Consider the following 27,947-nt stretch of genomic DNA (forward strand, 5'->3'; position numbering starts at 1 on the left):
TTTTTTATGTGCAATGAATGTCCAAATGCGTAAATTTTTAAGGCATGTTTTACTCAGTTTGTCCGAACTACAAAGAAAGTCGAGTGATTGTAGGGGGGGGGGTAACAAAAGAGTGTAGATGTCGCGAGTTTTAAAACAAATGTTAATGTCCCCACGTGTAAACTTTGAATTTAAGGCGTGTTTTATTCAGTTTGTCATAACTATTTAACCTACGTTTGGGTAAAACTCCCCCTTTGTCCTCTCGCAGGCGAAGACCCTCATGAACCTCACGACTGACGGTCATGACCCTCCTTCATAAAACGGGGTCATTTACGTAGACCGATGTGACCGATGTCCAACCAATCAAACCATCCTCCATTGATCCGTGTACGTGCAAAGATTCCTTCAAGCCAGTTTCCGTAACGAGCCACGTCGGCGTAAACACCGGGGTAGTTTGCTCTGCCACACCCCTTGCCCCAGCTCGCGACCCCCGCCAGATACCACCGATCAATGCCCGCTGACTCCTCCCGTCTACTGCACACCAATGGACTGCCGGAGTCACCCTGTCAGGAGAAGCGAGAAAAACAATCAAAAACATTTTGTTAACAATTAATTGTAAATTTGGTCTTTATTTTGAATGGTTTCAATTGGCGAAAACCTAGAGAAAATTGTAAAATAGTACCATAATAATGCTAGTAAAAAACAGTCAACTTGTTTAAAAGAGAGAAAGAAAGAAAAAAATACGACATACGTCGACACTTTTACCAATAGTGATAGCGCTCTCCTTGCATTCGAACTCACTTTATTCAATGGGGGAAAACACACACCGTGGTTTAAAAACACGTGGCACCGTTGTAATAATAATTTATTTTTAATATTATAGCGTCTTACATAAAAAAAAAACTCAAAACGCTGTACAGTATTTTACATATTATAAACATTACGTACACACCATAGGTACACACATCATTTGATAACGTTCCCAATTTCAAAAGAAGTGTATAGTTATTGATCTTTAATATTTACATTCAAATTTATAGTCGTGCACCTTTGGATCAGTTGGAGAGAAGAGCATCACTGCAGGAACTGCGTTTCTTGATTATACTCAATCCTTCGGGCTCCAGCTGTTTCTTTTTCCTTCATATTTACTTAAATTGCCTATTGATGTTATTTGGAGTTATTTAACTAATTAGTTTGCATTGCTGTACTTTTTATCTATCCGAGAAATTAACTGAATGTATTTTGCTTAACCTGACATGCGTCTACCCGTCCTTGCATGTACCCCGCGCATAACATGTTGTCTGTAATATCTCCGTCGTAAGAAGTAGGCGCATTACACTCTCCATTGCTGATTATGGGGACCATTGCTTCTTGGAGAACATCAGCGGAGTCACCGTTCTCTATAAGTAGAAACAAGAAAGTCAACAAAGCTCAACAACTTAAGAACCAAAGAATACTGCAGTGTGCCTATCATTATCTTTAGAGGGTATAGACCTAAAACAAAATCAATTATTCGAAATGATTAGTTTTAATAAAACCCACTCGTTTTGTCCGATTCTTGCAAAGAGCCATAATATGCCGGGCAACTCTTTTTGGAGTGAAAGACAGGTGCTTTCAACTAGATTAAGAGACGTGAAGTTTGTTCCAATTTTACACAAAAAGAGTGACACAGATTGACTTTCACTCCCAACAGAGCGAAATTGATACACTCTTTTTACATTAAGAGAGTACGTGTTTTGAGACAGATGTTCTTTTCAGTCAGAACTGAATGCACAGTTCTTAGCAGTATCATTTTACGTTTATGCTTCTTGTTATCAATTAAAACATTTCGTTAAGTCCAACTTACTCTCACAGGACAACTTAGCATGATGTTTGCAAATTTCATGGACAAACTGAATCGCTCTGGTTGTTTTCTCGTTTTCGACTCGCGCGAGACTTGCATATTATAGTCTATACAGAGGAGTGTTTCAGATGAAGAATTCTGCTAAACAGACCCTTGGTGAACGCTTGCGAACGCTTACCACTTGTTAAGCCAAATCCGACGACGAAACAGATGGAGGTACTATCGAAGCCACCCGCGTCCAAACACACCGAGTTGATGAACTGACTGTCCTCTGGTGGTGGGCTGGCAAGCACCATGACGGCGATGTCGTTGTCTAAGTTGTCGTCGTTGTAGCTTTCATGACGAATTATCTCTGTCACGTCACTGTAATACTCGTCGTTGTCGCTGTCGTTTTCTCTGTTCTTGCCCAGAACGACTCTCCAGTTGGCTGCAATCTGGCGACTGACAAATAAAACTTTTTTGTTTTAAATAGCAATATAAACCACAAGAGATTGTTTGTTCAACCCCAATTTTTTTTTTTAATAGTTAACCTAAACTTCATAAGTGGACAAAATAGAACCTATGTATGAGTAGAAATGTAGCATAATTTTGCTTCATCCTTTTTTCATGGACCGTATACACTTTCTTACCTTGATTATGGAGCATTTATTCCCCCCCCCCTCCCCCGTTAAACGCATTTTGTGACAGACATTTTGTTTTGTCGATTCGGATCCCCGATCAGCTGTCCTGATGATTCAAATCCTTGAAGATGTTAACTTATAAACTCGGACCTTCTTATTGAGGCACTGGACACATTGGTGATTGTCAAGACCAGTTTTCTCTTGGTGTTATATCCTAGCATAAGACAAACCTATGATAAGTCGGGCTCAAATTGTCATCAAATTTTCAAGAGAATAACGTTGCATTACTTAATGTGCTTTCAGATGCACATTATTTTATTATTTTGAGTGAGACGTTTTACCTCTTTCTCAAAACGTTACTTCAGAGGTAGCCGCTTCTCACGTAGTTTTATCCTGGTGTCATGGGTTTTCAGTTTTCCCAATCAAAAAATAAAATGATTCTCTTAAAAAACATCTATCCAACCTTTTACACACCTGCACTTCATCGTGTGGTGAAATCTTAACAGTTTTAATAATATAGTCCGCTATACAGTGCTATGCATGCACGACATGAGCGACGTCATATGTTTTCAAACCTGTCATTCGTTGGTATTGTATTGAATACTCAGAAGCTAGTATGTCGTGCAAAATAAATCCGGAGATATCACAAGGCATGACAGTTAAACACCCCACCCCCTTGAAGCACAAACACTTCGTAACTTGTTTTCCCCCATTTCAGACCAGCAATTTTGAGTTTCAGGAGATTAGAAACCAATCTGTTATATTTTCTCTTTAATGTAGACATATTATTTATTACGCTTATCGGAGTTTATTACAGTCTGCAGTGAATAATAATGCAAACAAATTAGTTTAACTTCATTACCATATTGGCACGCAGAATCTTAAATGGCAACCACATCACATGATCTAGTGACTTAAGGAGAATGAAACTCAATCTTTTAGCAGATGATAATTTTGTTTTGAACTTCCGAGGTTGGATGAAGTTTCTTTGACTCATATTTTGATTGTTGGCATAATTATACACTGGTGATTTTTACCAAAATAAGTCATCATTTTATAAAATGTTTGAGCATAACCGGACAGGAAACGTTATTCTCAGCATGATTAAGCCTGACGAAAATACAGGCCGTGAGTAAACAGCAGAGCTTCTGTCACCGGTGGTGGAGCTGGCACAGTCTCGCGGTAAACGGGAATCAAAAGTTGGGGGGTTGAAAATATGTGAGGGTCGATAACATTATGACTCTACGATACCAACAGCTCTCTATTGCTCGTAACCAAGTAAGTTTTTGTGCTCACAAATATTTTGAGTAAATACCAATAGTGTCATGTGCCTTAAGGTTATGAATTGATTGTTATAGAGTGTATTTATTGATATATGTATTAGCTTACCCTGAATTAAAGACGCAGTGGGCCGCGGTGATGATGTACTTGTTGTCTAGCAAGGTACCACCGCAGTTGAATTCACCACGGAAATAAAGCTGAGCGTACCACGGCCAGGCCCCGTGTGCAGCATCATCCCCACCCACTATACGCTGGGTGGTTTCATCCGAGCGACGTGTTCCACAACCGTTGTCTATGCAACATAATTTAAATCCAAATAACACATTAATGTAATTGTTTGCATCTTAGACACTTCGTACCTTTACCATTTCGTATCCTGGACACTCAGTACCTTCGGGACACTTCGTATCGTGACAAAAATTGGTCACGTCGTAGGCTTACGTCAGCAGCATAGTCTGTTGAGTTTCATGATAACGGAAGTCAAAAACATGGAAGGGGGAGACATTTTGATATTGTGTCCCAAACCCTTGAAAAAAAGGGTGGGGGCATGTCCCTCTGTCCCCTTATGACTGTCACCCATGCTTTGAAGACAGTGTATACTTTTGGTAATTGTCAAAGACCAGTGACCTCAATTACTGTATCGAAATTGTATGCTTAACATAAAAAAAATAACTAAGTCACACATAAATATGTCAAGATACACCAAGAGATTTGCTTTCTTTCATTAATATCTCGCAAGTTTTACGACCGACTGAGCTCAAATTTTCACAGGTTTGTTATCCTATGCAGATGTTGAGATACACCAACTGTGAAGACTCGTCTTTGACAATTACCAATAGTGTCCAGTGTCTTTAAGTCATGCATAATGTTAGGATACACCAAGAGAGAATACTGGTCGTTGGCAATTACCAAATGGCTTTAACGGTGCTGTGTTTCAGCTTTAACGGTGCTGTGTTTCAGATTTCAGATTCCGTTCAGGTATCTTGCCGCATTTAAGCAGCACAATGGACGTATATATCATCAAAGAAAGTAGATTCGGCCCGAAAGATTGCTAAAAAATAAACAAAGTTGTATAAGGGTGTCTCTGTTCCAAAAACTACATATATAATTATGAAAACCTTGAATTCAACGTGACCGTGCCCATATTTTACTTACAAAAATAAATACATTTTACAGGATATGTTAGCATTGAATCATTAACTTCATGAAACCCTTACCTCCTTCGGGGGAACAAGACGGGGGTCCACACATCTGATACTCGGCGTCTTTCCCTGGGCACTGCGTGGCCATCTCGCAGGGGCAAACCCGGGTACGCTGTCTCCGCCCAGGCTGGTCGCATGGCGCTAGCGCGTTACACTTGGTCCACTCACTCCACCCACCCCAACCCTGGCACGGTGGTGGGCTCTTCGACGATCCGGGGCCTGTTTGTGGAGGAAAAAGAGTGCTTTTATGTTTTGTTCACGTTTTGCTGTACACAAGTGGCCTCACAGCCACCATGTGCCGAGAGTTCTTGTATGCTGATGACATCTACCTCGCCAATCAAGCAAGCACGTTTGAAGAACTCAGCTCCACTATCAATGATGACGTAAACGCTGGCAACTTCAGCCCAGTGTAGCCAAGACAGTAATCAGTGTTTTTCACCTGCACAACGCTAGAAGTGACCAAGATCTCGACATCTTTCTCAACGGAAATCGTTTGAGCCACGCCCACAGACCAACTTATTTTGGCATCACCCTGGACTGTACACTCACATTCAAACCTCACCCCCAGAAAGCTGCCAAAATCCGGACCAGAACGACTTTATCCACATGCCCGGGTACAACCTTGGGAGCAAAGGCAAAGACACTCCGCTCCCAGTCCTGATTAACATTGCTCCTTTAGACATCCGAAGAGAGGTAGCCACATCCAGGCTGGTCTGTAAGATCCGATCCAACCCTGAGCTCCATCTCCTCAGTGACCTCGACTTCCACCCTAGGCCTAGACTTAAATCTAGAAACCCAATCTGGTCCTATCATCTCGGACAGTGCAGCGACCGCAAAAGATAATGGCGCATACGATGGCAAGACCATACCAACGTTCCGCACAAGTTTCTGGTCGCTGACCCCACCATCCCGCTGCCGGGAATGGACCTCTGCCGAGTCCATTGGGGCTACCTTGCATCTCCGCTTTGTGGATGTGGTGAACCCCAGACGATGCGCTACATCTGACTGCCCACTCTCTCACCTTGATGGTGGCATCGAATCTCTTCACCTGGCCGAGGACCTAGCTATAAACAGGCTTACGGACTTAAAAATGAGATCAGCATAGCATACGACATCATCATCTACAACTCTGTGTGAAATCCAACCTGCTTTACTTATATACGACATCAACATTTTACTTACAACAAAATGAAACTTGCAGACAGATCCCTGCGAGACAGACGAATAACAACCCTGTAGCGAAACAGCTGAACATCTTGATCGCTGACTTACAGATCAGTTGTGCGAATAAAAGCTAAGTTTCGGTTGTTTGTGTTCTGTTTCTCCCTGATACAGAGTTTCAGATGGTTATGACTTTACATAACAGATACAAACTTTTTACGCAACTAATACATTGAAGGTGTTGACGATAGACTTCATAACACGTCGTTAGTTGGTGTCTATGTCTGTCAGTGCTGCCTATTATACAAACACACATCCAGCGAATAAGACGGCACAACAATATTTACCGACTTGACTTTAAGACTAGCGTTGACGTGAATTGATCTGCCCAGTAAGATTTTATTTCAATTAGAACGCAAAGGGATGCGCTGAAGCGAACATTTGTAGGTTTTATTAGATTAGACAACGTACTCCCATGTCTTCCAAGGACGTATATTGCAGAAAATAACAAACCTGTGAAAAGTTGGGCCCGGTTGGTCTTTGAAGTTGCAAGAGAATGAAAAACGCCCTTGTTGCACCGTGACAACTTTGTGTGCTTTCAAATTGAAGATTTGAAGCATTTTGTTTTTCGAGTGAGAAAACTATTCTTCAGAGGGCGCCGTGGTTCTCACAATGTTTTATACTATCAACATCTCTCCATTCCTCGCTACCAAGTAAGTTTTTATGCCGACAGTTATTTTGAGTACAAATTACCAATAGTGTTCATGTGCCTTCAACGACGCATTTTACTTATTTGAAAAGACTCCCAATCTATCCAGGACGTACGTCACTTAACAGTTGTATATAGATGAGGTAACATTTGAAAAGACTCCCATTCCTTCAGGTACGTATTAGTATATGAATCGTTCTTGTCTTGGGTTAGCGGGAGAGTCAGACATGTCTATGCAGACCAATGAAACCATGCTTTTCTTCTTTGATTTCACAGTTACCCAATGATCTCCCGATTTATCAAGGACGTATCTGAAGGGACACGTTGCCGTTGATCGGTCGAGTTGGTCTTTGAAAAGCGTTTGTAACCGTTTATGGTTAGAAAGATGTTTAAAAAGTAGAATACAATGATCCACACAAACGTGACTCGATATTGCGTGGTTTTCCTTTTACTTTGAGATGCTAACACGGTCGGCCATTTATGGGAGTCAATTATTTGATTCCCATAAATGGATGACCGTGTTAGTCGACGAGGTAAAAGGAAAACCATGCAATTTCGAGTAACACTTGCTTGGATCATAATATTTTTTCCTTTAATATATCATTCTAGCCATATTCATTTTACAACAAACGGTTACAAACGCTTCTCAAAGACCAACTCGGCCGATCCAGGGCAACGTGCTCCTTTAACTTTACAAATTGTATAGACGAGGTAGACATACCCTTCATAGGTACGGGTAGATCAGTGAATCTTTCTTGTCTGTGTTAGCGGGAGAGTCAGACATGTCTATGCAGATCAATTAAACATTGCTTTTTGATTTCACAAACAAATAAATGTCCTCTTACAGCCCATAAACAGTTACCCAAATGAACAATAAGTAAGGTACATACAACTCCAACCCAGAAGAATATTATCGTTCAACACTACCCCACAAGAAACGAGGTCCGATTTAGGAAAAGAGCATAGGCCCGCGAGAAATAGTTAATATATGGATTATCATTGCTGTATGGGGACAGTTCTCACGTATAATGTTGCGAAATGTAATATGGCACGAGGGGCGAGGGTGGTAATTGGAGGGACATAGGTAAAAATAACCGAAGATCATAATTACTCAAATTAATTGTTGCCACACTGATTATCACTGATTATCACACCGAGGTGCTTAACAATACACACAACAAAACTTTCTTTAGACCAGATGATTACATGTATTAATACTTTGCTATTGTAACTTTCATAGGATTTTCTCATAATCAACACAAAACCTGTTTACTCAAAATAATTATTATCATAAAACCTTACTTGGGAACAAGCAATGGGGAGCTGTTGATAACATTGTTAGAAACGGCTCCCTCTGAAGGAACATAGTTTTCGAGAAAGAAGTAATATTTTCCTTGAATTTGATTTCGAGACCTCCGAATAAGATTTTGAGGTCCCGAAATCAAGCATCTGAAAGCACACAACTTCGTGTGACAAGGGTGTTTTTTTCTTTCATTATTATCTCACAACTTCGACGCCAAATGGGAGACTTTTGGGACGCTTGGTGGCAGCAGACTTACCAGGTAAAGTCCATTGTTCTCGGTAATGTGCGCATGCTCAGAACTACGTACACAATGGACATTTACCTGGTTAGTCTGCTGCCACCTAGAGTTCCAAAGTCTCCCATTGAGTTCAAATTTTCACAGGTTTGTTTTTCTATGCATTTATTGAGATACACCAAGTGAGAAGGCTAGTCTTTGACAATTACCAATAGTGTCCAGTTCTTTAAAATAAGTTCGGAATGTTATTTTGCGACTAACACATGCCTAAACAATCCACTGGTTTCTTTGTATACATGCTCCCAAAATTCCCCAAATCCTGTATTTTTTAACGTAACTTGAGGTGCTTTTTAATTTTGTATTTGTTTGTTCATCTTTGTCTTTAATTCTTTAATGTGTCCTTGTTTCTCAACAATTCTTCAATGTCAGTGCTTTGCCGTTTATTTCCATATTATGACTTAATATATATTATTATATCGAACAACGCATTATAATGTAACTTTATGGCAACATTGAAATAAATGTATTGAAATCAAATCAAATTTAATACTTTGATCCAGTATAACCCATCCTTTCATAATGAACATCCTTTGTTCTCACGACTTTTCTCATATTGGTTCATAGCCGCCAAATGCTTCTAATAGAAACTTTGAATGGCTATAATATCCCCGCCTTTTTTCTGGAAACTTCCCCGAAAGACTCTGGACACTATTGCATAAAATAACAAACCTGTGAAAATTCGAGCTCAATTGGTCGTCGAAATTGCGAGACTCGCCGTGTATCGCGCTGCCAGTTATGATCGAGCAAGGCATGCTGATGGGGAAAAATGGCGCTGTGAGATCGATCACCCCTGGGAACGAGGTTGGTACTGAACCTACGTATATTATGCAGCATGAATATTCACGTATTTTATGATTGCAGCGAATACCCAACGGCCGAACATTTCCCATGTCATTCATGACATGCACTTAGCTTATGTAAAACAAATGGCAAACGTGTTCCGTCGACCAAGGGCGTTTAACTTACGACCCAAATTTACTGCAAGGACGGTTTTGCACGGGGACGGACACAACTGCATATGCAAATGTGTCCGGGTGGAGGACATAATTGCATGCGACACCGGCACCAAATAAATGGGGATTATTGAAGTCGCAGACCGTCTCAAAACAAAACAAAACAAAACAAAACTAAACAAAAACCTCCAGTTTAGAGAGGCCTTGTTCGATCCTCATCCAAGCATGTCATGATATTAATACTTTAACTACTAATTGCCATCGGCATTATAGGCTTACACTGTCCCGTGGGGGTTTAGGGCATCCAATCCCCATATCAGCCTCAACTAGAAGGTGTACTCATCCATGTGTAACGTTGTCATCACTCTCCAGAGAGTGCTCAATAATACTGGGAAACGTCTAAAATCGTCACCGGTACCGGTTTATGACTTTATATTTTCGTCATCTCGCTGCCGATCGTATTGTGTTTCGAACAAAAGCCGAAGTTACACATAGTCCCGTCTTGGTGCTAGTCGCTTGCTCATTTTGCTGCAGTTTGTCAGGCTGTCTTTGATGTTACACCCATGAACGTTGCAGGAGTGTTCGTACGGCCTCTCATATCACAATGAGCATTGCTAGTGTTTTAGTGTTTCTCGTCGGGTGTTATACAACCTTGGCTGCTATCTGCCCTACTAACTGGCAGCGATACGGCGAGTCTTGCTATTTCCTGATAAACAAACCTATGAACTGGAGTAAAGCTAACAATACTTGCGGACCACAAGCGGCACTTACCGTGCCTAACACGGAAGCAGAACAAGCGTTTATCTTGGGTATGTTTACGAGCAACTTTGAGATTGAACCACCTCTTGATCTCTGGTTTGGCTGCAGTGATGTGGAAGAGGAGGGTACGTGGACCCCTTGTCCACTCAGGGGGGAAGACCACACCTACAACAATTGGAAAGACGACCGACCCAGTCATTCATTTCAACAAAACTGTGCTGTGATGAAAAAAAGTCAAGGTGGACTTTGGGCAGATCGAACTTGTTCTATGGAACTTCTCGCCATGTGGCGAAGCCGTTATAATCTCTACCACCAGCCCGGTGTTCCATCTTCAGACCGGCCCAGATGGGCGCGTCGAGTCCCGTTGTCTAGTCGGTCATGTCATGAAGGAGCTACGGGCTGATGGTGTGGTGTCGTGCGGGAAGGCGTGCCGATCAGAGCCCCGATGTCGCTCCTTCAATCTGCTCATGGAACAAGGTTTAGGGAAGATGGTTTGTCAGCTGAACAAATAATAATAATAATATAATAATAATACAAGGTATTTATAAAGCGCTCTAACTAACAGGGGAAAGTACCACAGCGCTGTACACACAAAATAAACAAAGAGCAAAGAATAAATAAAAGCTAGCAAATCAGGTGAACAGGTGGGTTTTGAGAGATTTCTTGAAGGCTGCTAGTGAGCTAGAGTGGCGGATGCTGTGAGGTAAATCATTCCAGAGTTTGGGGGCAGCAGCGTGGAAGCTTTTTTCACCAGTAGTGGTGCGTGTTTTGGGGATGGCAAGTAGTCTGGTGTCAGTAGATGACCGGAGGTATCTGTTAGGTTTGTACAACTGAATGAGATCCGTTAGGTATGAAGGCGCAGAGGCGGTATTGAGACATTTGAAGACCAGGGTAAGTATTTTAAAGTTGATACGGTTGGAGACTGTCAGCCAGTGAAGATCGTGAAGAATGGGAGTGACTCTGTCATATTTCTTGGCCTGGTAGATCAGTTTAGCTGCACGATTTTGGAGCCGTTGAAGGCGTTGACAGTCAACAGATGATATTCCATAGAGAAGAGAGTTAGCATAATCGAGACGAGACGTTACAAGGGCTCTAACAGCAGCCTGGCATGTGGGCTTATCAATGTACATTCTTATCCGAGAAAGGTTACGTAGACTGAAATTAACGGATCGGCAAATAGAAGTGACTTGGTCGGACATCCGCATGGCCTGGTCAAACTCCACTCCAAGATTTCTGATATTCGTGGAAGGCTGGATGATTTCGGAGTCTACTTGGAGGGAAACATCAGATAGCGAACTGAGACATCTACTGTTGGCACAGACAAAGAAATCAGTTTTGGAATCGTTGAGTTGAAGCATGTTGCTTAACATCCATTGTTTTATGTTCATTATACATTGCGACAATGTGGAAAGAGCTTGATTGATTTCACCAGGGTTGTTGGGATTAAATTGAATGTACAGCTGGGTATCGTCAGCATAGAAGTGATAGCGAATGTGCTCAAACCGTTCAATAATTGTGGCGCAGGGGATAAGTAAATAGGGAAAACAGCTGAGGCCCTACCACAGAACCTTGTGGTAAACCGAACTCCAATACCTGGGGGTCAGATAGCTCACTAGCAACCTTAACTCTATTAGTGCGACCAACAAGGTATGAATGAAACCACTGTTGAACATGACCTGTTAACCCCAAAACATTATATAATCTATCCAAGAGGGAAACATAATCAATGGTATCGAACGCCGCCGACAGATCCAGCAACACCACGAAAACAGCCTGCCGATCATCAAGAGCACGCATTATGTCACTCTTGATTCTCAGCAATGCCGTCTCAGTGCTGTGGCCAGACCTGTAAGCAGACTGAAACTTCTGAAACAACATATTAGTACAAAGATGATCATTGATACGAGTTAAAGCAACCTTTTCAATCAGTTTCGATATAAATGCCAAGTTAGAAACCGGTCTATAGTTCTTGAGATTGTTCACGTCTAGCCCGGGCTTCTTTAGAATGGGAGATACTATGGCTTCCTTGAGGCTCGATGGGAAGGAACCTGTGGCAAGCGAGCTATTGACGATTGAAACCAGAGCAGAGAGGAGAGTCCCGGTATTCAATTTCAACATCCATGTCGGGAGAGGGTCCAGGTCGCATGACTTGCTCGGTGCTTTGCTAATGAGTCTGAGGACCTCGTCCTCATCGGCAAGGGGGAAGTCAGAGAGTTGAGGTACTTGTACTAGGCAATCAGCATGCTGGAGTGAAACGGGTTCAGGGGTGTGGGTGAGTGAACACATGATGTTAGATCTTATTTTGGCAACTTTGTCTTTGAAGAAAGTTGCAAACCGGTTGCTCAATGTTTTCAAGGGTTGGCCAGATGGAAGGGGAGGAGCCCCTTTGTTTAACAGTGAGTTGATAGTTTGAAACACCGCTTTTGTGTCAGCAGATGAAAGATGGGCCTTGAAGTACTTCGACTTTTCATGACGTATGAGCTTGGTAAGTGAGTTGATCTGACTCACATACGCATGGTGGTCATCAGGATGTCTGGTTTTACGCCATTTTCTCTCAAGTTGTCTGCGGTTGCGTCTTGCGAGGTGAATGTCATTCGTATACCAAGGTTGCTGTTGTTTAACAACGCAACTCGTCATGAAGCGGCTGATGAAAACATTAAGGCAAGAGATATGTGCTACTTCATTGATCTGTAGAAAAGAATTTCGCTGAATTGTATTTTGTTACCATCGGGTGTTCCTTCCGAGATCGAACTTAACGGGAGACACAAAGTACACTAGTCATGTAGTCATAACAGTTGAAGCAGAAAATGTTGTGAACCCTTATTTTAATTGTTGCTAAGTTTATGTATGACGTTAGAACTTGCCAGTGCGAATATCAATCGTTGTAAAAGGGAATCAATGTGTGGTAAAGAGGTTTTCAACTAGTGGTTTAAGCCTCCGAGGCCTGGTTTTTGATAATTTTACCGAGACGAAGTCGAGGTAAATTATCACGAACCAGGCATCGGCGGGTTTAAACCACTGAAACCGATTCAACATACTTTGATTCCCATTCATAAATACCTAGTCGGTCAAAAAGCATCAACACATTTTGGTCAAAAAGTAAAATAAAGGCAACATTTATAATTGTTCAATGATTTCTTTCAACACAAAACCCCTCCAGTAACTCCTTATGAGGAGATTGCTGTGCGCGTTGCGCGTATCACGTGATGTGGCACAACTGTACCAGCCAATGCTCTCAACCAATAGGAATGAAGAACATGTCTTAGAAGCACAGGTGCAAGCTCGCGTGTCACGCCCATGTTTCCAAAACCTTCTACTGGTGTTATATCATCTGTTCGAACACCCCCACGTGATGCCCTCTCGACCAATCAGAATGGATAAACTGTCTTGGGTATTTATGAGTAGATGTCAGTATTGCATCTGGGATAAAGAATGTCTTGTGTCCCCCTTATAAATTATGTAAGTATGTACTGAAAAGTGAGAAACAACAGTTGATTGCAAATTTGTTGTGTATAATATTCTGATTTGTTGAGCTTTGTTTACTTAAAATGGTGAAATCGGTTTTTCGAGCGTTGGCTCAAAAATTTAGATTGAAATTAATTGTTTTTTGTACTGATTCTAAGAAAGTTTTATGGCATATTGTGCGAATGAAAGCAAAAAATCCGGCTGAATTAGAAAAAATACTATTTTCGTGTTTTTTCCATCCCGGGGATGATGGTTTATTGTCGACATTTCACACAGTCAGACACTAAATCTTGCCAATCAGCATGAACAAACCATTTCGCATGTATTTTGTGTTTGTACATGGGGCGTTAACGGCAACATTTCTGCTAAATAATCGGTTAGAGCAAAAAACCGAAACAACATTTCTTCGGCAGTTATCTGGCCATCCACTTTTTAAAAAACCTTTGTTATTTTTGGATTTTGTAGTTAAAACCAACCTGCGGACATTTCATTTGAATAGGTGGTAGCTTTTTGAGTCTCCATAAATCTGAAGAGGTTATACGTCCACGGAGAAAGAATAATAATGCATGCAACGTTTCTCAGATTGAACTTGAATCAGATTTGAATCCCTTTCTGTACACAAGGAACTGTTTTATCAAGATAATATACATTAATTATTAAAGACACTGGACACTATTGGTAATATTATTATTGTCACAAACCAGTCTTCTCATTGTATCTCAACAGTCATAACAACAAACCTGAGAAAATTTGTGCTCAATCGGTCGTCGAATTTGCGAGATGACAGTGAAAGTAAAAAACCTTGCAAGTTGATTTCGAGACCTCAGAATCTAACTCTAAGGTCTCGAAATCAAATTCGTGGAAAATTACTTCTTTCTCGAAAACTACTTTACTTCAGAGGGAGCCGTTTCTCACACTGTTTTGAAACTTTGAAGAAGAAGTAAAACGCTCTTATTTACACATTGACCATGTTTGAGTATAGGGGTTGCGTTTTGCCATAGAAGGGCCGTGTCAGGTATTTCCAAAAAGGAAACAAAAAATTGTAGCACTTTAATGACTAATATCTTAATGTGAGCTTTCGTTGAAGCATAATAAAGTAATTATTGTTTATTCGTGTCAAATTTTACGCAAGGGTGAAGAGAGATGATTCGTGACTGGTATCACGAAGCGGTAAAGGGAGATGTGATACAGAAAGTTCATTTTAAAGAAAGTGGCCACTGGTGATAATGTAATTGTCAAAGAGCAGTCTTCTCACTTGGTGTATCTAAACATACATAAAATAACAAACCTGTAAAAATTTGAGCTCAATTGGTCGTCAAAGTTGCGAGATATGAATGAAAGAAAAAACACCCTTGTCAAACTGATGCTTGATTTCGAGACCTCAAATTAATTCTAAACTTCACTTGAGGTCTCGAAATCAAATTCGTGGAAAATTACTGCTTTCTCGAAAACTACGTCACTTCAGAGGGAGCCGTTTCTCACAATGTTTTATACTACCTATCTCTTCCCATTACTGTTTACCAAGTAAGGTTTTATGCTGATAGTTATTATGAGTAGTTACCAATAGTGTCCATTGCCTTTAAACAACAGAGCCGTGTATATTAGTCAACAGAATTTAAATTTGTAAAAAATAATAATATATGTTTCTTATATTATAAGAGAACCCCTTAATTTGCAAATTAAAAAACCCAAAAGTGAATTGTTAATTTGATGCTCTTGCTGAGTTATTATTTAGGGCTAATCATTCTGTGGTTTCCGTGGATATGTGAAGAGGATTCCTTTCATCTGCTTCTCTCAGTTGATAATTGTTCTTATTTAAGTAATGTGCGTTTACATATGCAAGAATTTACAGGATGTTGTTGTTATCTGAAATACATTTTTTTCCGGCCGGAATTCTTTCAGTTTCAGAATCAACACGCATTTAAATTCACGCATTTCCCCGCTAGTCCACGCATTAATGTTCCCTAATCCACTTAGACTATTGTGCATTCAATGATTATTTAATACACACATTATTTCATTGTTTTCAAATTCGTTCCAGTCATTCTTTTTACAGTTATGGTATTTTTATGTGAATTGCTAAATAAATACTAATAGACATTTTAGACTACACTTTCAACAATCTTTCTCACAAGTTTCATCGTTTTTTCCAATTAAAACGTCGCGTTCGCCGTTACTTGACACGTGGTCCAAAACAAGCAGGCTTTGGGAGACGCGCACGTCATAAGCCACGTAAAACAGCCACACCCGAGGCTATTGGGCAGACATAATATCAAGATCAAGATCAATCCAAAGACTTTACAAAGACCTTTTTAAAGTCTTCTCAAAATTGGAGGCAAAATCGGCCAATAGGCGAATTATAAGTCCCTTTTCTGTTGGGTGCACTATAATGCCCGAACTATCATAGGCAAATGTTTATGCGCCAAAGTTATTTTGACTTAAACATTTTTGGGGAAGTCATGAAATTGATAGATTGTGTAATATTATGAGACTTTATCACAGCCTCGGGTTCTTTGCATCAATTTTTGGGGGGGAGAATTTGTTCCTGATTTTGCTTTGGAAACGGAGGGAAAAAAATGCTATACTGAAACTGTGCTGGCAGTAATTGGTCACGTTGGGAAAAGCTGCATTTTCGGGGGTGACACTTTATGGGTGAATAGCTAAAATTCTAAACGGTTGACATGGCAAGATTTGAAAAGAAATCTGAAGTTTAGTTGTTCAAAAAATTAATTCTAAATTGATTTTTCACAAATCTGAGAGACTTTAAAGTATTTTTTACAGTATTTATTTTTTGAATAATTAGCATTGTTTGATGTTGGAGTTTAGTAGTGTGGCGCACGCTGTGTAGCGCCCTCATGTGTTCAAAGAGTGTCAATGAAAACAAAACAAAATGGCATCGCAGTCAGAGAGAGCAGCTGAAGAGCCCAATCTTGAAGAAAATGAAGACACCGTGTTGTCTATGGTTGAAGTGTTGCAAGAAAGTGAAGATCTAGAGGAAGAAGCTACGGCTGTACTAGGAGACAGTGACGATAGATGCTGCACTTATCCTTTGGTTGGTATTAACAACACTTTTGTTTTGTGCACAAATTAATCACGAAATTGATTGAATTGAAAAGTCTATTTAATTTTTTATTTAGTTTTGTCTCAGAGTCTGACTAAAAATCGTAGTATTTATTAAACTTGGGACTTGCCTGACATGCCAATATGATATTAAAACAGTTTTTCTAACAAATAAATGTAGGCAGTCATCATCATGATTCATTCATTTCATGGCCACCCTTATATTTGTTTTTTAATATTTTACTTTGATTTGAGAACCTCCTTTAATTTTGAATGCCAAGCCCAACAATTGGCGGATAACTTTCCGTATGGCGCCACCACTTTTTCACTCATTTTTACAAAAAAGGATATCTCATTGAGGTAAATTGGATACTATATTATTTCATATCGAATGAAAAAGTGGTGGCGCCATACGGAAACTTTTCCCAATTGGCAATTGGCATTGCTCATTCCAAATGTTCTCCATTTGTTCTCTATTCATAGCACTCTGCATTCATTGATTGCGGCCATCCGCAAATTCGGATATAGATGTAGTCTCAATCTAGTGGTCTAAACCAGTCCAGGCTTAAGACCTTCAGCTAAAATATTGAAATATTGGTTCCTCTCCTGACCATACATAAGTTGTTCAAATCTCTGAACTGTAATTTTTTAATACCAGGCATGTGCTGAGTGTCCACAGTGAAGTAAGTTCTGAAGTGCAATCCATTCTGTTTGTCATGATTGATTTCAGGGTTACAGAGAAAGGCAAGCTTTGTATGCATGCACAACATGCACACCAGCTGGTGATGGTCAGCCAGCAGGAGTGTGCCTTGCATGTAGCTACGAGTGCCACGAGGGACACCAGATGTATGAACTTTACACAAAAAGGTAACAATAAAAAAGAAACTATTGGTTTGTTTGCATGAAAGGCGTCTAGTTATAAATAATACAATGCTTTGCATAGTTGCGGAGGAACACTATCAGTTGAGGAATATGGCCCACCTTATGGGTAGCCTCATCATTTTTTTTTCTTTTCACAGAGCTGCCTTTGAAGCAGAAAAAGTCACTTGTCATCATTCAACATTAACTCTGGATCAATAGGAGACTTAGTTGTCATTCTCTTCGCTTAGAACAATGGAACAGGATGCTAGTCTTGATAGGCAGCGTTCATTTTGTTAACGTGTTAAAGGCGCCGATATCGCAACACAAGTTACTTGGGAAGACATTTATATTATCACACAATATCTATTTGAATCTAGATCGGTAGACTTGCCCAGTCCCCCAAGCCAGTCCTTGTTTGGCCCTCTTCAAGTGACTAATACAAATAAAGGTATTGTTTGGCGACATTCATTTTGTTAAAATGTAGTCGCCAATATCAAAACACAAATAACTGGAGAAGAGATAAATGCTTCACACTCTGTTTAATGTAGATCCAGATTTGTAGACGTGCCCAGTCCCTCTGAACCAGTCGATGTTGTCCCTTTTACCGCTGACTACAGTAATACAAAAAACAGCGTCGCCAATCATTCTCACCCTGCCCCTTGGAGAGTGGATTCAGGCTGTTTCAATTCTTTATTTTAAAGACAGTGGACACTATTGGTAATTGTCAAAGACCTGTCTTTTCACTTGGCGTACCTAAACATAGACATAAAATAACAAACCTGTGAAATTTTTAGTTCATTGGTCCTCAAAGTTGTGAGAAAATAATGAAAGAAAAAACACCCTTGTCACAGTTGTGTGCTTTTAGATGCTTGATTTTGAGACCTCAAATTCTAAATCTGAGGTCTCAAAATTAAATTCGTTGAAAATTACTTCTTTCTCGAAAACTACATTACTTCAGAGGGATCCATTTCTCCCAGTGTTTTATACTTTCAACCTCTCCCCATTACTTGTTATCAGATAAGGTTTTATGCTAATATTATTTTGAGTAATTACCAATAGTGTCCATTAAACCTTTAACATTAAAACAAGTTGGAAAACAAATTATTAGATCCTTATTAAAATGTGATTTTTATAACTTTGTGATTTATTCTGTTCTTTTCATAAACAGAAACTTCAGATGTGACTGTGGGAATAGCAAGTTTGGATCAATGACATGTAAGCTCATTGCAGTAAGTATGCATTGTTTTGGTATTGCACAACATTGGTCAGGTTGAAAAGTAGATGTTCACAGATTTACACATAACTTTACATGGTGAACAAAAAGATTCTCTGTACTTTTCCAAGCCCTGTGAAAAGAAATCCATCGGCAAGTGATAACTTTGGTGGGATTCGAAAACATGCTAATCCATAGTAGATGTCTTACCACTAAACCACTGACCTTGCCCGGTAGCTAAAGGAGCTAAAGGCTGTTAAATTGCGATATTTGTAGCAGTGGGCCTGTAACATTTTTAATCGATTTTTGGGGTTGAACAAAGAACTGACTAGAGTGGGATTCAAGCCAACGACCTCCGGATTAACGTGCTGGTGCTCTACCAACTGAGCTTTCTAGCCCTATATTGGCAGTGTCCCTATTTTGTCAATATCTTTGTTTGGGGTTGCCAGTCAGAAGCCATACAACCATTAACTGCCATGTAGCCAGGGATCACACCCAAATTTCGATACAACCTGGGAAGCGGCAGCGAGGGGAACACCTTAAGGGGATGCGACTTAAAAAAAATTTTTTTTATATCAGATATCAATATAAACCACAAGGGAAACTGACTGGGTAAATTTTTGAAATGATTTTTGGGGTTGAACAAAGAATTTTTAATAGATGTTACATTTGCATGAGTACTTTCAAGAGTGCAGTTAAATGATCAATGCAAAATTTGATTTTGAACTGCAACTTGTGCATGGTAGCATTTCAGAATATTTTGTTGATAGTGCTCAGTAAAAATGAGATTTTTTCTGGTTCTAAAGGATTAAAAAAAAGTTAAATTGATTGTTCCTTGGCATGTTGAATTTAATCACCATTTATTTCAGTCATGTTCAACGTTTGTTTTTTGTTTTTGTTTTTCATAACAGAATAAAGCAGATACCAACCCGGACAACAAATACAACCAGAACTTCCGCGGTGTTTACTGCATATGCAGCAGACCTTACCCAGACCCCGAGGATGAGGTAAGATAATTGACTCAAAGTCCATCTTAAGCCCAATTCATGCGAATGCGATATGATTTTTTTACGTCGCAAATTAGCAACAAATAATTTGCATCAGTTCTCTCGTGCTCAACCTCTGTGAAACATTCACTGCGAAAACAGCCATGTGATGTCAAAATTCACTTCGCAATCGCAGGAAGTATGAACCAGGCTTTAGTCCTTACTCCCTACTTGCCTAGAGGTGACCTCAATCCTCTAGTATCCTCTCCTCCTATGTCACTCCACACCTAACTGTTTGGACTTGAATAAGATTGGAAAGCCTGACCAGGCGTGTTTTTTTTTTTACTAAAGTCTTTATTTGTAGCCCTCAGAAAAATTGTTAATTAAAAGCCTGAGCAAAGGTCAATCAAATTCAACCATACATGTATGTATGTCAGCCTTTGTGCTTGATAACATTTTCTCACTTTTTTTCCAAAGGCCAAAGTATTATGCCTGTTCCTGTGATGACCCAGTGATAAGTTATTTATTAGGCCTACAGCCGTCAGTCCTTCTCAATTCTACACTAAGGACAAATTGTAATGTAGCAATAGAAAGGTCTATTTGCCATGTCAGCCAATAGCCATAGCCAGTACCAGAGTCACTTGATTGGGAGACTGCCATACATAAGCCCTGTACAAGTTGAAGATTTAAACTGTTGCTATGGATGGATTGACTTTTCCTTAACAGTCCTACTTAAGTATAATTTCTGGGTTTTTTTCACTTGGAAAAAATATGAAAAAATGTGCCTGAATAGCCTGAAAGTCTTCTGATGCTTACCATAGATCAGCCCTTGTACTCAATGAAATGTTCCTACTTTATCCAAGAACCAAATATCATACCTGAATGAAACACAAATGGTATTTAATATGTTTTTGAAATTCTCAGCTGAGAGACAACAATGTTTTGTATTCATTTATTTAGATTGAAGATGAGATGATCCAGTGTGTTGTGTGTGAAGATTGGTTTCATGGAAGGGTAAGTTTAAGGGCCACGGCACACGAGGCAATCAGTTCCAGGCAATCTCCAAGAAGAAAAGGCATTCACATTTCACTGTAACATGTCGTGCTTGTTGATCGTAAGACATTGTTATATAGCTTACTCATGTGGTACCCAAAATGGTCCTGTAGCATGCACTGTGGTTGGTTGTCTCCAAGTTGCCTGTAAAAGTTTCCTTGTGTGACAAGGCCTTAAAAAAACAGCAAAAGCAGAGCTATAGACTCGCTTGCACCATCTTCACAAGCAGCTACTGTTATTCTGCACAACTCGTTAAAACGCCACATCTCCTAAACACTAACACAAGTGAACATTCACTCCCAAAATTGTTTTTCCAGATTATTTTGATGAGGGCTCGATACCACTTTTTGTTTAAAGAACTATCTTGCTTGTTAATGTTAACTACTCCTTGGTGGGAGTGTTAGGAACTCGGCCTGCACTGATACTTTCCTTTAGTGGATCTAGGGGACTTCTCGTTCTTAACTTCACTGCTGAGCGAATTATTCATTGTTTTGTCTGTTTTAATAACACTTTGGTGAAGAAAGTGTCTCAGCCTGTATCATTTCTAAGTTAGTGTGACATTGTGCTTTTTTTCTGTATTAATAGCACCTTGGTGGAGTGAGTGTCCCAGACAGTATTGACTTTCAGGAGATGGTGTGTGGCCGATGTATGGAGGGGTCCTGCCATTTCCTATGGTACTACAATATCACCAGTAAAGGTAATCAGTGGAATATAACTCACTGCCAAACCTCTCAATCCAATATTTGTCTGTTCCTTTAAAACAGTACCATAAGGGCCCAGTTTCGTGAAGCTGTTAGTGTTATGCAGAAAACTCTGCTTAGCAGTTTTATTTGCAAGGCATAAAGTGAGTGGAGTTGTTTTTTGGGGGTATTTTTTTTAGGGGGAGGGAGGGGGGTGCTGTAGGTGATTAAATTGTGATGGGCCAAAGAAGTGCCATTTGGGTTGTCTTGAATGTCTGCTCCGTCAGGAAATTTACAGTCTTTAAAGAACAGCCAGTTTACCATGTTGGGAATAAAACTTTACACCATTATCATACTCTCTTTGTTTGCATCTTCTCACATTGTCTTTTTTTCCCTCCTTCCTCGTTTGTTAGAAGTGAAATTAGAGATCGAGGACTCATCAGCTGTTGTGGAAGTGGAGAAAGACTTAAAGAGTGAACCAGAACAAGAAATTAGCCAGGAGGACCAGAAAGAAGTAAGTCAGTATATGTAATACTGTTGTGTGGAACCTTACGGTAGGTTGGGAACTAGACAGAAGCAAGTTAATATATATCTGTTGATGGGAACCTTAAAGTAAGCATGATAATCAATGAGCTACTTTATGTTATTTTTTTTGTATTGACGCAGTCTTCTAATGATGACTAGAGCAAGCTAGTCGAAATGTTTAGACCAAATAAGAACTCACACTGCGGCAGTGAGGTTAATAACAAGAAGTCCCCTAGATCCACTAAGCGAAAGTAGCAGTCCCTGCTGATTTTCTACCTTTCGCCCAGGTAGTAATTAATAAGCAGGAAAGGTCTCCCGAATTCAACAAAATCTATTCCGCAGCAGTAGAGAAGTTTCCCATTGTTGTCATTATTGTGAATTTTGGTCTCTCATTGTATTATCATTTCTCCGTTGTTTTTAGAATCCTGTGAGTAGTGACACCAAACCTGTAGCAATAAATACAGCGAGTAACGGCTCAGAAAGCAACATCCTGCCTGATAACTCTAGTAACGTCAACTCATCAACCTCGGCTGTAGCTGAAGCTCTCCCAACAACTACCGAACAAACAATCAAGACTCAAGCCTCTACTTCTTCAGAGACCTCGCCCCAAGAGAAGCTCTCCACAACCCATGCCGGGACCTCTGGTGAAGAGCGTAAAGCGCAGCTGAATGGGCGAAGCGACGCAGAGGATAAATCTGTGGATAGCTGTAAGCTGAATGAGCTGAAACGGCGAGAGATTGTAAAGAAGGGACATGCCACATTCTGGCCCAGCGGCTGGAGAAGTAAACTGTGTACATGTCTGGAGTGCAAGGTAAGAGAATATGGACAGTGTCGTTGATAAACAGCATGGTACAGTTTGGGCGACTAGTGTCGTAACTTGTGGTAGCTTGGTCGAGTTGTGACTACCGTTTTTCAACTACTCGGTTAATCGTGCTGCCACAATTACTACAAATGTAGTCACAACTTTCTGCTTAGTGAACCAACTGTGTTGCTTGGAACTATTTACGACAACATGATTGACTTACGAAACACACTCAGTGACACAATCCTTCAATCCTTTCAGGTCGCCCTTACTATATTGCGCCTGTGGCAATCAATATGCCACAATGAATCTTGGGAATAAATTATTCATTACTAGTGTCAAAGTTTCAACTATTTGAGGCCTGACTAGTCGAGTAATAAGTTTCACTTGTCGCCCAGGCTTAGTACAGGTACATGTGTATTTCATCAACTACCCCTATTAATAAGTGCATGTTGTACCATGATAAAACTAATCTGAATTTTACAAAATTGAGCTGCATGCCTTGTCACTAGACTAAAAAAATTAAGCATGTCACTCAAGCATATCTCTAGCAGCAGTACCCACAAGAAAACACCAACCCTCAGAAATTGTTTATCAGATTCAAATGTGTGAAAGATGTTCAAAACCATTACTTCAAATGGAATCTTTTCTAAAAGTAGTTTATTGACCCATTTCACCTGACGTCATCATCAGAAAAATTTTGAGTGCGCCATACTGGTGGGTAATTTCACGGTGCGTTTTTATATATACTTCTATGCTGTGCGTTATGCAGTGAAGTGTGCATTTTAGGTGACGCTGCATTAATACACGTAAACCTAACTGCCCACCAACATGTTGAGCGTGGCATCAGTCACCGCGTGTGACAAGCGTGCAAGGGGTCAATACCATCAACAGCTGCAGTGCTTTTCACCAAGTAAGCTTTTAAGGTTATTTAATTGTTGGAGTACTAACCAATGTATGACACTACATTCAATATCTGGAAATAGACATGACTGAATTTGATTAGGGAGCTCATGGCCGAGTGGTTTAGAGCATTGATATCAAGTTCTGGTGATTAAGTCATTGAAGTCATTGGTCATTATGAATTTGAATCCGGTCATGACACTTGTGTCCTTGAGCAAGATGCTTTGTAATAATTGCTTCTCTTCACCCAGGGGTATAAATGGTTACCTGCAAGGGCAGAGATGGTTCTTGTGATTGATTTAGCTTAGTGCGTTAAACACTTGGCAGTAGGGAGCTGAGATGGTTTAAGAAATAAAAATGGCCCAGTGACCACCGGTAATAATGCTGAAGCGCTATGAATGTCACTGAGTGACGGACCTGAGCGCTATATAAGAAGCCACTATTTTTATTAATTTTCTACTTGCAGAAATTGTATGAGAGGGAGCAGATATCCTTCTTACTGGATGAATTTGATACGGTATCGGCCTACGAGGAACGAGGCAAAGTAAAACATGCTGGCTCATCTCAATACCAGAGGGGCATGGATGCCCTGACTACATTGAATCGTGTGCAACAAGTGGAAGTCATTCACGGTCAGTCATCTCGGTGTTCGATTTTTATTATCTCCCTATTATGTCAATATCTTTGTTCAGGGTTGCCAGTCAGAATTAGATTTTTCTTTGTTCAATCCAAAATCATTTGGCATTTTTCCAGTCAAGTCCCCTTGTGGTTTATTATACAAATATTGAATGGCTCAGAATTAGAATTATGAAAAATCACACAAATTACTGACAACCAAAAATCATATAGCGCCGCGTAGCGACAACAATGCACAAATCGGATCACAACCTTTTGCACAGGTGCTCATTTGTTTTAGCAGCGGCGCGGCGGGGCTGTACTGCTCAAAAACATTGGGAACAAGGATGATCCTAACTGTTGAATGGGAAATGCTATTCCCCATGGGCGAATAGGTCTTTTTGATCGCCGGTGCGGATGGGAGTAATAGTGAATGTCACGTGAAGTAAGTTCCACCAATCAAATGACAAGGATCTGTATGTCAGTTATATGATCCCTCTGCAACCGCTTCCTCAGGTTGAATCGTAAACTTCTCTGGTTTACGACAGTTACATTGCATTGCAGTGTCCATTATGAGTGGCCTTGCAAACAAACACTGACATATTAGAGTCAGAAAGCACACAGAAAAAGAAAGGTATAAACCGTGAGGGGGGGGGGGGGGTAGAGGGAAGGGGAGTAATCAAATGTTCTTTGCTAACCCCATGGCTCTTTGGTATTTTGGGAATCAATCTTAACTTAACTTAACTTAACTTAAATGCATTTATAAAGCGCTTTAACACTGTTTCAAAGCGCTGTACAGTCAAGAAAAACATTAAAATGCAGGATTAAAAAACATGAGCAAAAATAGCAATATGGATTTAAAAAAAAATACACAGCAGTTAAAAAAGTAGCAATATAGTAAAAACCAAGCATTACAAAGATACATATTATACAGAATAAAATACACAAAAAAAAATAAGCATCAACGGACCCAGAGTAAATCAACCCCACTATACTGATAAAAGAGGAGACAGAATTGAAAAGGGTAAGATCTCCTCTGCGACCGCAAAACGCACACTATAAAAAATTTACATGGCAAAGGCAAACGGAGAGAGACATGCCGAAAAAATAATGTCCATAAAGTGGAAATCAGTTCAATTTAAAAAAATAGGTTTTCAACTTTCTCTTGAAACATGAAACCGTTGCGGCTCCACGAATGTCCTGGGGTAGACTTTTCCACAATCGTGGCGCCGCAACCGCGAAAGCTCGGTCACCATACTTAGTTTTTGTGCGAGGTCCATGTTCAAAGAGAAGCTGTGAGGCAGAACGAAGATTGCGTTCGGGAACGGATATGGAGAGTAAGTCACAGATATACTTACATCTGTTCTTGGGAATATTTCTCGATGACAATTCCCTGCTTTTGTTTTACTGAATGCAGGATACAATGATCTGAAGACGTCTCTGAATGACTATCTCCAGAGTTTTGCTTCTGAGGGCAAGGTATGTACTAAATGGCTCCTACGTTTTAGAAATTACTCCTTTTAAGGAGTTTGAGAAGTGTTGTGACTGAGTGATTAAGAACCATTGCTTCATGGGATGTAAAGCTGCAGGTCTAGTGAGTTGTTATAACAACTATAAATGCACATAAAGGTCCCAGTACACACTTATAGCAAAGAGAAGGTTTTTTTATTATTCTAATGTGCAAAATGAGAAAGTGATTTTTCATGCTGGGCATGATGAATAATTAATTGAATTGAATTGAATTGAATTCAATTCAATTCAATTCAATTCTTCCTGGTGTGTCTGCCAGTGCAACTATCTTCCAATTATGAAAGCTCAGTCAGATTTGTTATATTATACATATGTTGTAATACACCAAGTGAGAAGACTGGTCTTTGACTATTACCAAAGGTGTCAAGTGCTTTGCCCTTTAAGTGTAAGGCACTACGATACGATGTTGAAAAGTGCCTTATAGATACCTTCTTATATAAACAAAATTAATTGTACCGTGTTGTATTTGAACAGGTGGTCAAAAGACAAGATATTGATGACTTCTTTTCTGACATGCAATCACGCAAGAAGCAACGTGTTGGCGATTCAGGTATCCAGCACTTCTGCAGATGATAGGATCAACCGTCGACAACCTTCAACCACCTCGACGAACACTGCTATGTTTTATATTTTGCTGTTGACTGATGGCATTTTGAGGCTACAATCTGTCCCGTGACCATGATGATTGACACAATCATCAGATATTATTTTTTGTTTTTTTGTTTTTAAGTTCAATTCACCAGGGTCTAATTTTATAGAGCTGCTTAAGCACAACAAAATTATGCTTACCGGTGTGGCGGTGTCAGTCTTCCGCCGTGTTCAACTTTCTGGGACTCAGTACGGCACTAACAATTGACTACTTTTGCTTGCTGTGCGCAGGCGTCGCATGACGTAATGTTACCGTATTTGGTCATTCGGAAAACTGAACACGGCGGAAAGTTGAAACCGCCACACCGGAATCAGGAAACCAGCCAAGTTACCATTCAACATCTATGACTTGTGACTGGTATCCTGCTCATGTATGCTAAGCAGAACATTTTTGCTCCTTAAGCAGCTCTATGAAATTGTGCTGGTGGTGTTTAAACCACAGCTAGACAGTCTGCTAATTTTTGTTTTATTTACAAAATCTTAAGAAATATATGGAGCAAGTCCGTGGTTCACTGCTTCAAGTACAAACAGGTAAAGAACAATAGCAAGTGTTACCCTAATCAGATACAGCAATGGGTGATGGCCATTTTATTATTTATTTACGCCAACGAAGGCCATTTTGAAATATTTAAGTTTTTGCGACTTGGCATGAGATATCAATGGCTAATGCTACTGAGTACTTTTCTTCAGCTGCAGCCATAGTTTTGGAGGCAGTCTGAATTTAACATGGTGTATTCTGCAATTGTTTGTTCTTGGGGGAAAAAATCATGTGCAAATTTAAAGACTAAAATAAAATTAGCTGTTGCAAGTTGCTTACCAACCAAAAGGACATTGGTATAAATGCACAAAATAGTTAATGGCCTGATGTTCCGACCCTAGCAAAGTCTTTCTGCTATTCAAAAGGTGATAAGGAAAAAAATACTTTTTTGGCGATTTGAAATATCTTTCCACCTTTCTCAAAAAGGGAAAATTTTCTTCTCTTTGAAAGAATTACCTTGCTTGAATTTGAAGAAGATTTTGATTTTGAAAAACACTTTGCTTGTTTAATTTAGCAGGAATAAACATGAACCATGTGTGGGATAGAACGAGGGTAGTTTCCCTACAGCAGTGAAAAGGGTATTTGAGTTTTCAGTGACTCTTAAAAACTATAAACAAAGACTGTAGTCAAAAGTGGACCTTTATTCACAGCTTAAATCACTGTTCCTAATTGTTATTTTCAACTCATTCTTTTCCTTTGCTATTGCTCAAGTTGAGTTTTGTTTTTGTTCAAGTTAAAAACTAATGTGTCGCTTGTTATCTGTTTCACAACTCTTGTAACAGCATCAATGCTGGGTAAAAATGTTGAGTTCAAAAATATTCTATGTAGGCATGAAACTAAACCAACTTTCAGTTGTGTTTTGATTTAATAGTAAAGCTATTGCTTGCTGTACTCGAGCATTAAAAGTTTATAAAAAAACTGTGAATCGTTTGTGCTATTTTTCATGTGTCAATTGTTTGTATC

The 27,947-nt window shown here is 39.8% G+C and overlaps 3 protein-coding genes across 4 annotated transcripts; 1 reads left to right on the forward strand and 2 right to left on the reverse strand.

Annotated features, from left to right (window-relative positions):
- Positions 1-225: 225 nt before the first annotated feature.
- On the reverse strand, positions 226-6,305 carry LOC139941624 (trypsin-like). The gene is made up of 6 exons (XM_071938213.1): positions 6,108-6,305; positions 4,941-5,144; positions 3,832-4,015; positions 2,001-2,263; positions 1,231-1,379; positions 226-542 (listed from the first exon to the last, which is right to left on the reverse strand). The coding sequence occupies exons 1-6, from the start codon at positions 6,178-6,180 to the stop codon at positions 306-308; spliced, it is 1,110 nt and encodes a 369-aa protein (XP_071794314.1). The 5' UTR covers positions 6,181-6,305; the 3' UTR covers positions 226-305.
- A 4,432-nt stretch (positions 6,306-10,737) lies between these two features.
- Positions 10,738-11,463, reverse strand: LOC139943101 (uncharacterized). Its single transcript, XM_071939953.1, has one exon. It carries the CDS (start codon positions 11,461-11,463, stop codon positions 10,738-10,740), a length of 726 nt encoding a protein of 241 aa, XP_071796054.1.
- A 4,991-nt stretch (positions 11,464-16,454) lies between these two features.
- Positions 16,455-27,878, forward strand: LOC139936909 (putative E3 ubiquitin-protein ligase UBR7). Of its 2 annotated transcripts, XM_071931732.1 has the most exons (11): positions 16,455-16,622; positions 17,361-17,497; positions 18,660-18,720; positions 19,616-19,711; positions 20,651-20,704; positions 21,329-21,440; positions 21,837-21,937; positions 22,370-22,759; positions 24,120-24,285; positions 25,686-25,747; positions 26,273-27,878. In XM_071931732.1, exons 1-11 carry the CDS (start codon positions 16,461-16,463, stop codon positions 26,369-26,371), a joined length of 1,440 nt encoding a protein of 479 aa, XP_071787833.1. In that variant the 5' UTR covers positions 16,455-16,460; the 3' UTR covers positions 26,372-27,878. The 2 variants fall into 2 exon arrangements, with proteins under 2 accessions (XP_071787833.1, XP_071787842.1); XM_071931741.1 differs by lacking the exon at positions 21,837-21,937 and having other exon boundaries at positions 22,485-22,759.
- Positions 27,879-27,947: the final 69 nt, after the last annotated feature.

The sequence above is a fragment of the Asterias amurensis genome, chromosome 1 (genome assembly GCF_032118995.1).
Source record: "Asterias amurensis chromosome 1, ASM3211899v1".
NCBI classification, from domain to species: Eukaryota; Metazoa; Echinodermata; class Asteroidea; order Forcipulatida; family Asteriidae; genus Asterias; species Asterias amurensis.

What these genes read in the sequence shown, in the direction of transcription:
- LOC139936909 (XM_071931732.1), top strand. Translation starts at nt 16,461, where the DNA reads ATGGCATCGCAGTCAGAGAGAGCAGCTGAAGAGCCCAATCTTGAAGAA. An exon ending in GATGCTGCACTTATCCTTTG is followed by an intron (nt 16,623 to 17,360) that starts GTTGGTATTAAC and finishes GATTGATTTCAG; the next exon opens with GGTTACAGAGAAAGGCAAGC. An exon ending in GTTTTGCTTCTGAGGGCAAG is followed by an intron (nt 25,748 to 26,272) that starts GTATGTACTAAA and finishes GTATTTGAACAG; the next exon opens with GTGGTCAAAAGACAAGATAT.
- LOC139943101 (XM_071939953.1), bottom strand. Translation starts at nt 11,463, where the DNA reads ATGCTTCAACTCAACGATTCCAAAACTGATTTCTTTGTCTGTGCCAAC.
- LOC139941624 (XM_071938213.1), bottom strand. Translation starts at nt 6,180, where the DNA reads ATGTTCAGCTGTTTCGCTACAGGGTTGTTATTCGTCTGTCTCGCAGGG. An exon ending in GTCTTGTTCCCCCGAAGGAG is followed by an intron (nt 4,016 to 4,940) that starts GTAAGGGTTTCA and finishes TATGTTGCATAG; the next exon opens with ACAACGGTTGTGGAACACGT. An exon ending in GACGGGTAGACGCATGTCAG is followed by an intron (nt 543 to 1,230) that starts GTTAAGCAAAAT and finishes TTCTCCTGACAG; the next exon opens with GGTGACTCCGGCAGTCCATT.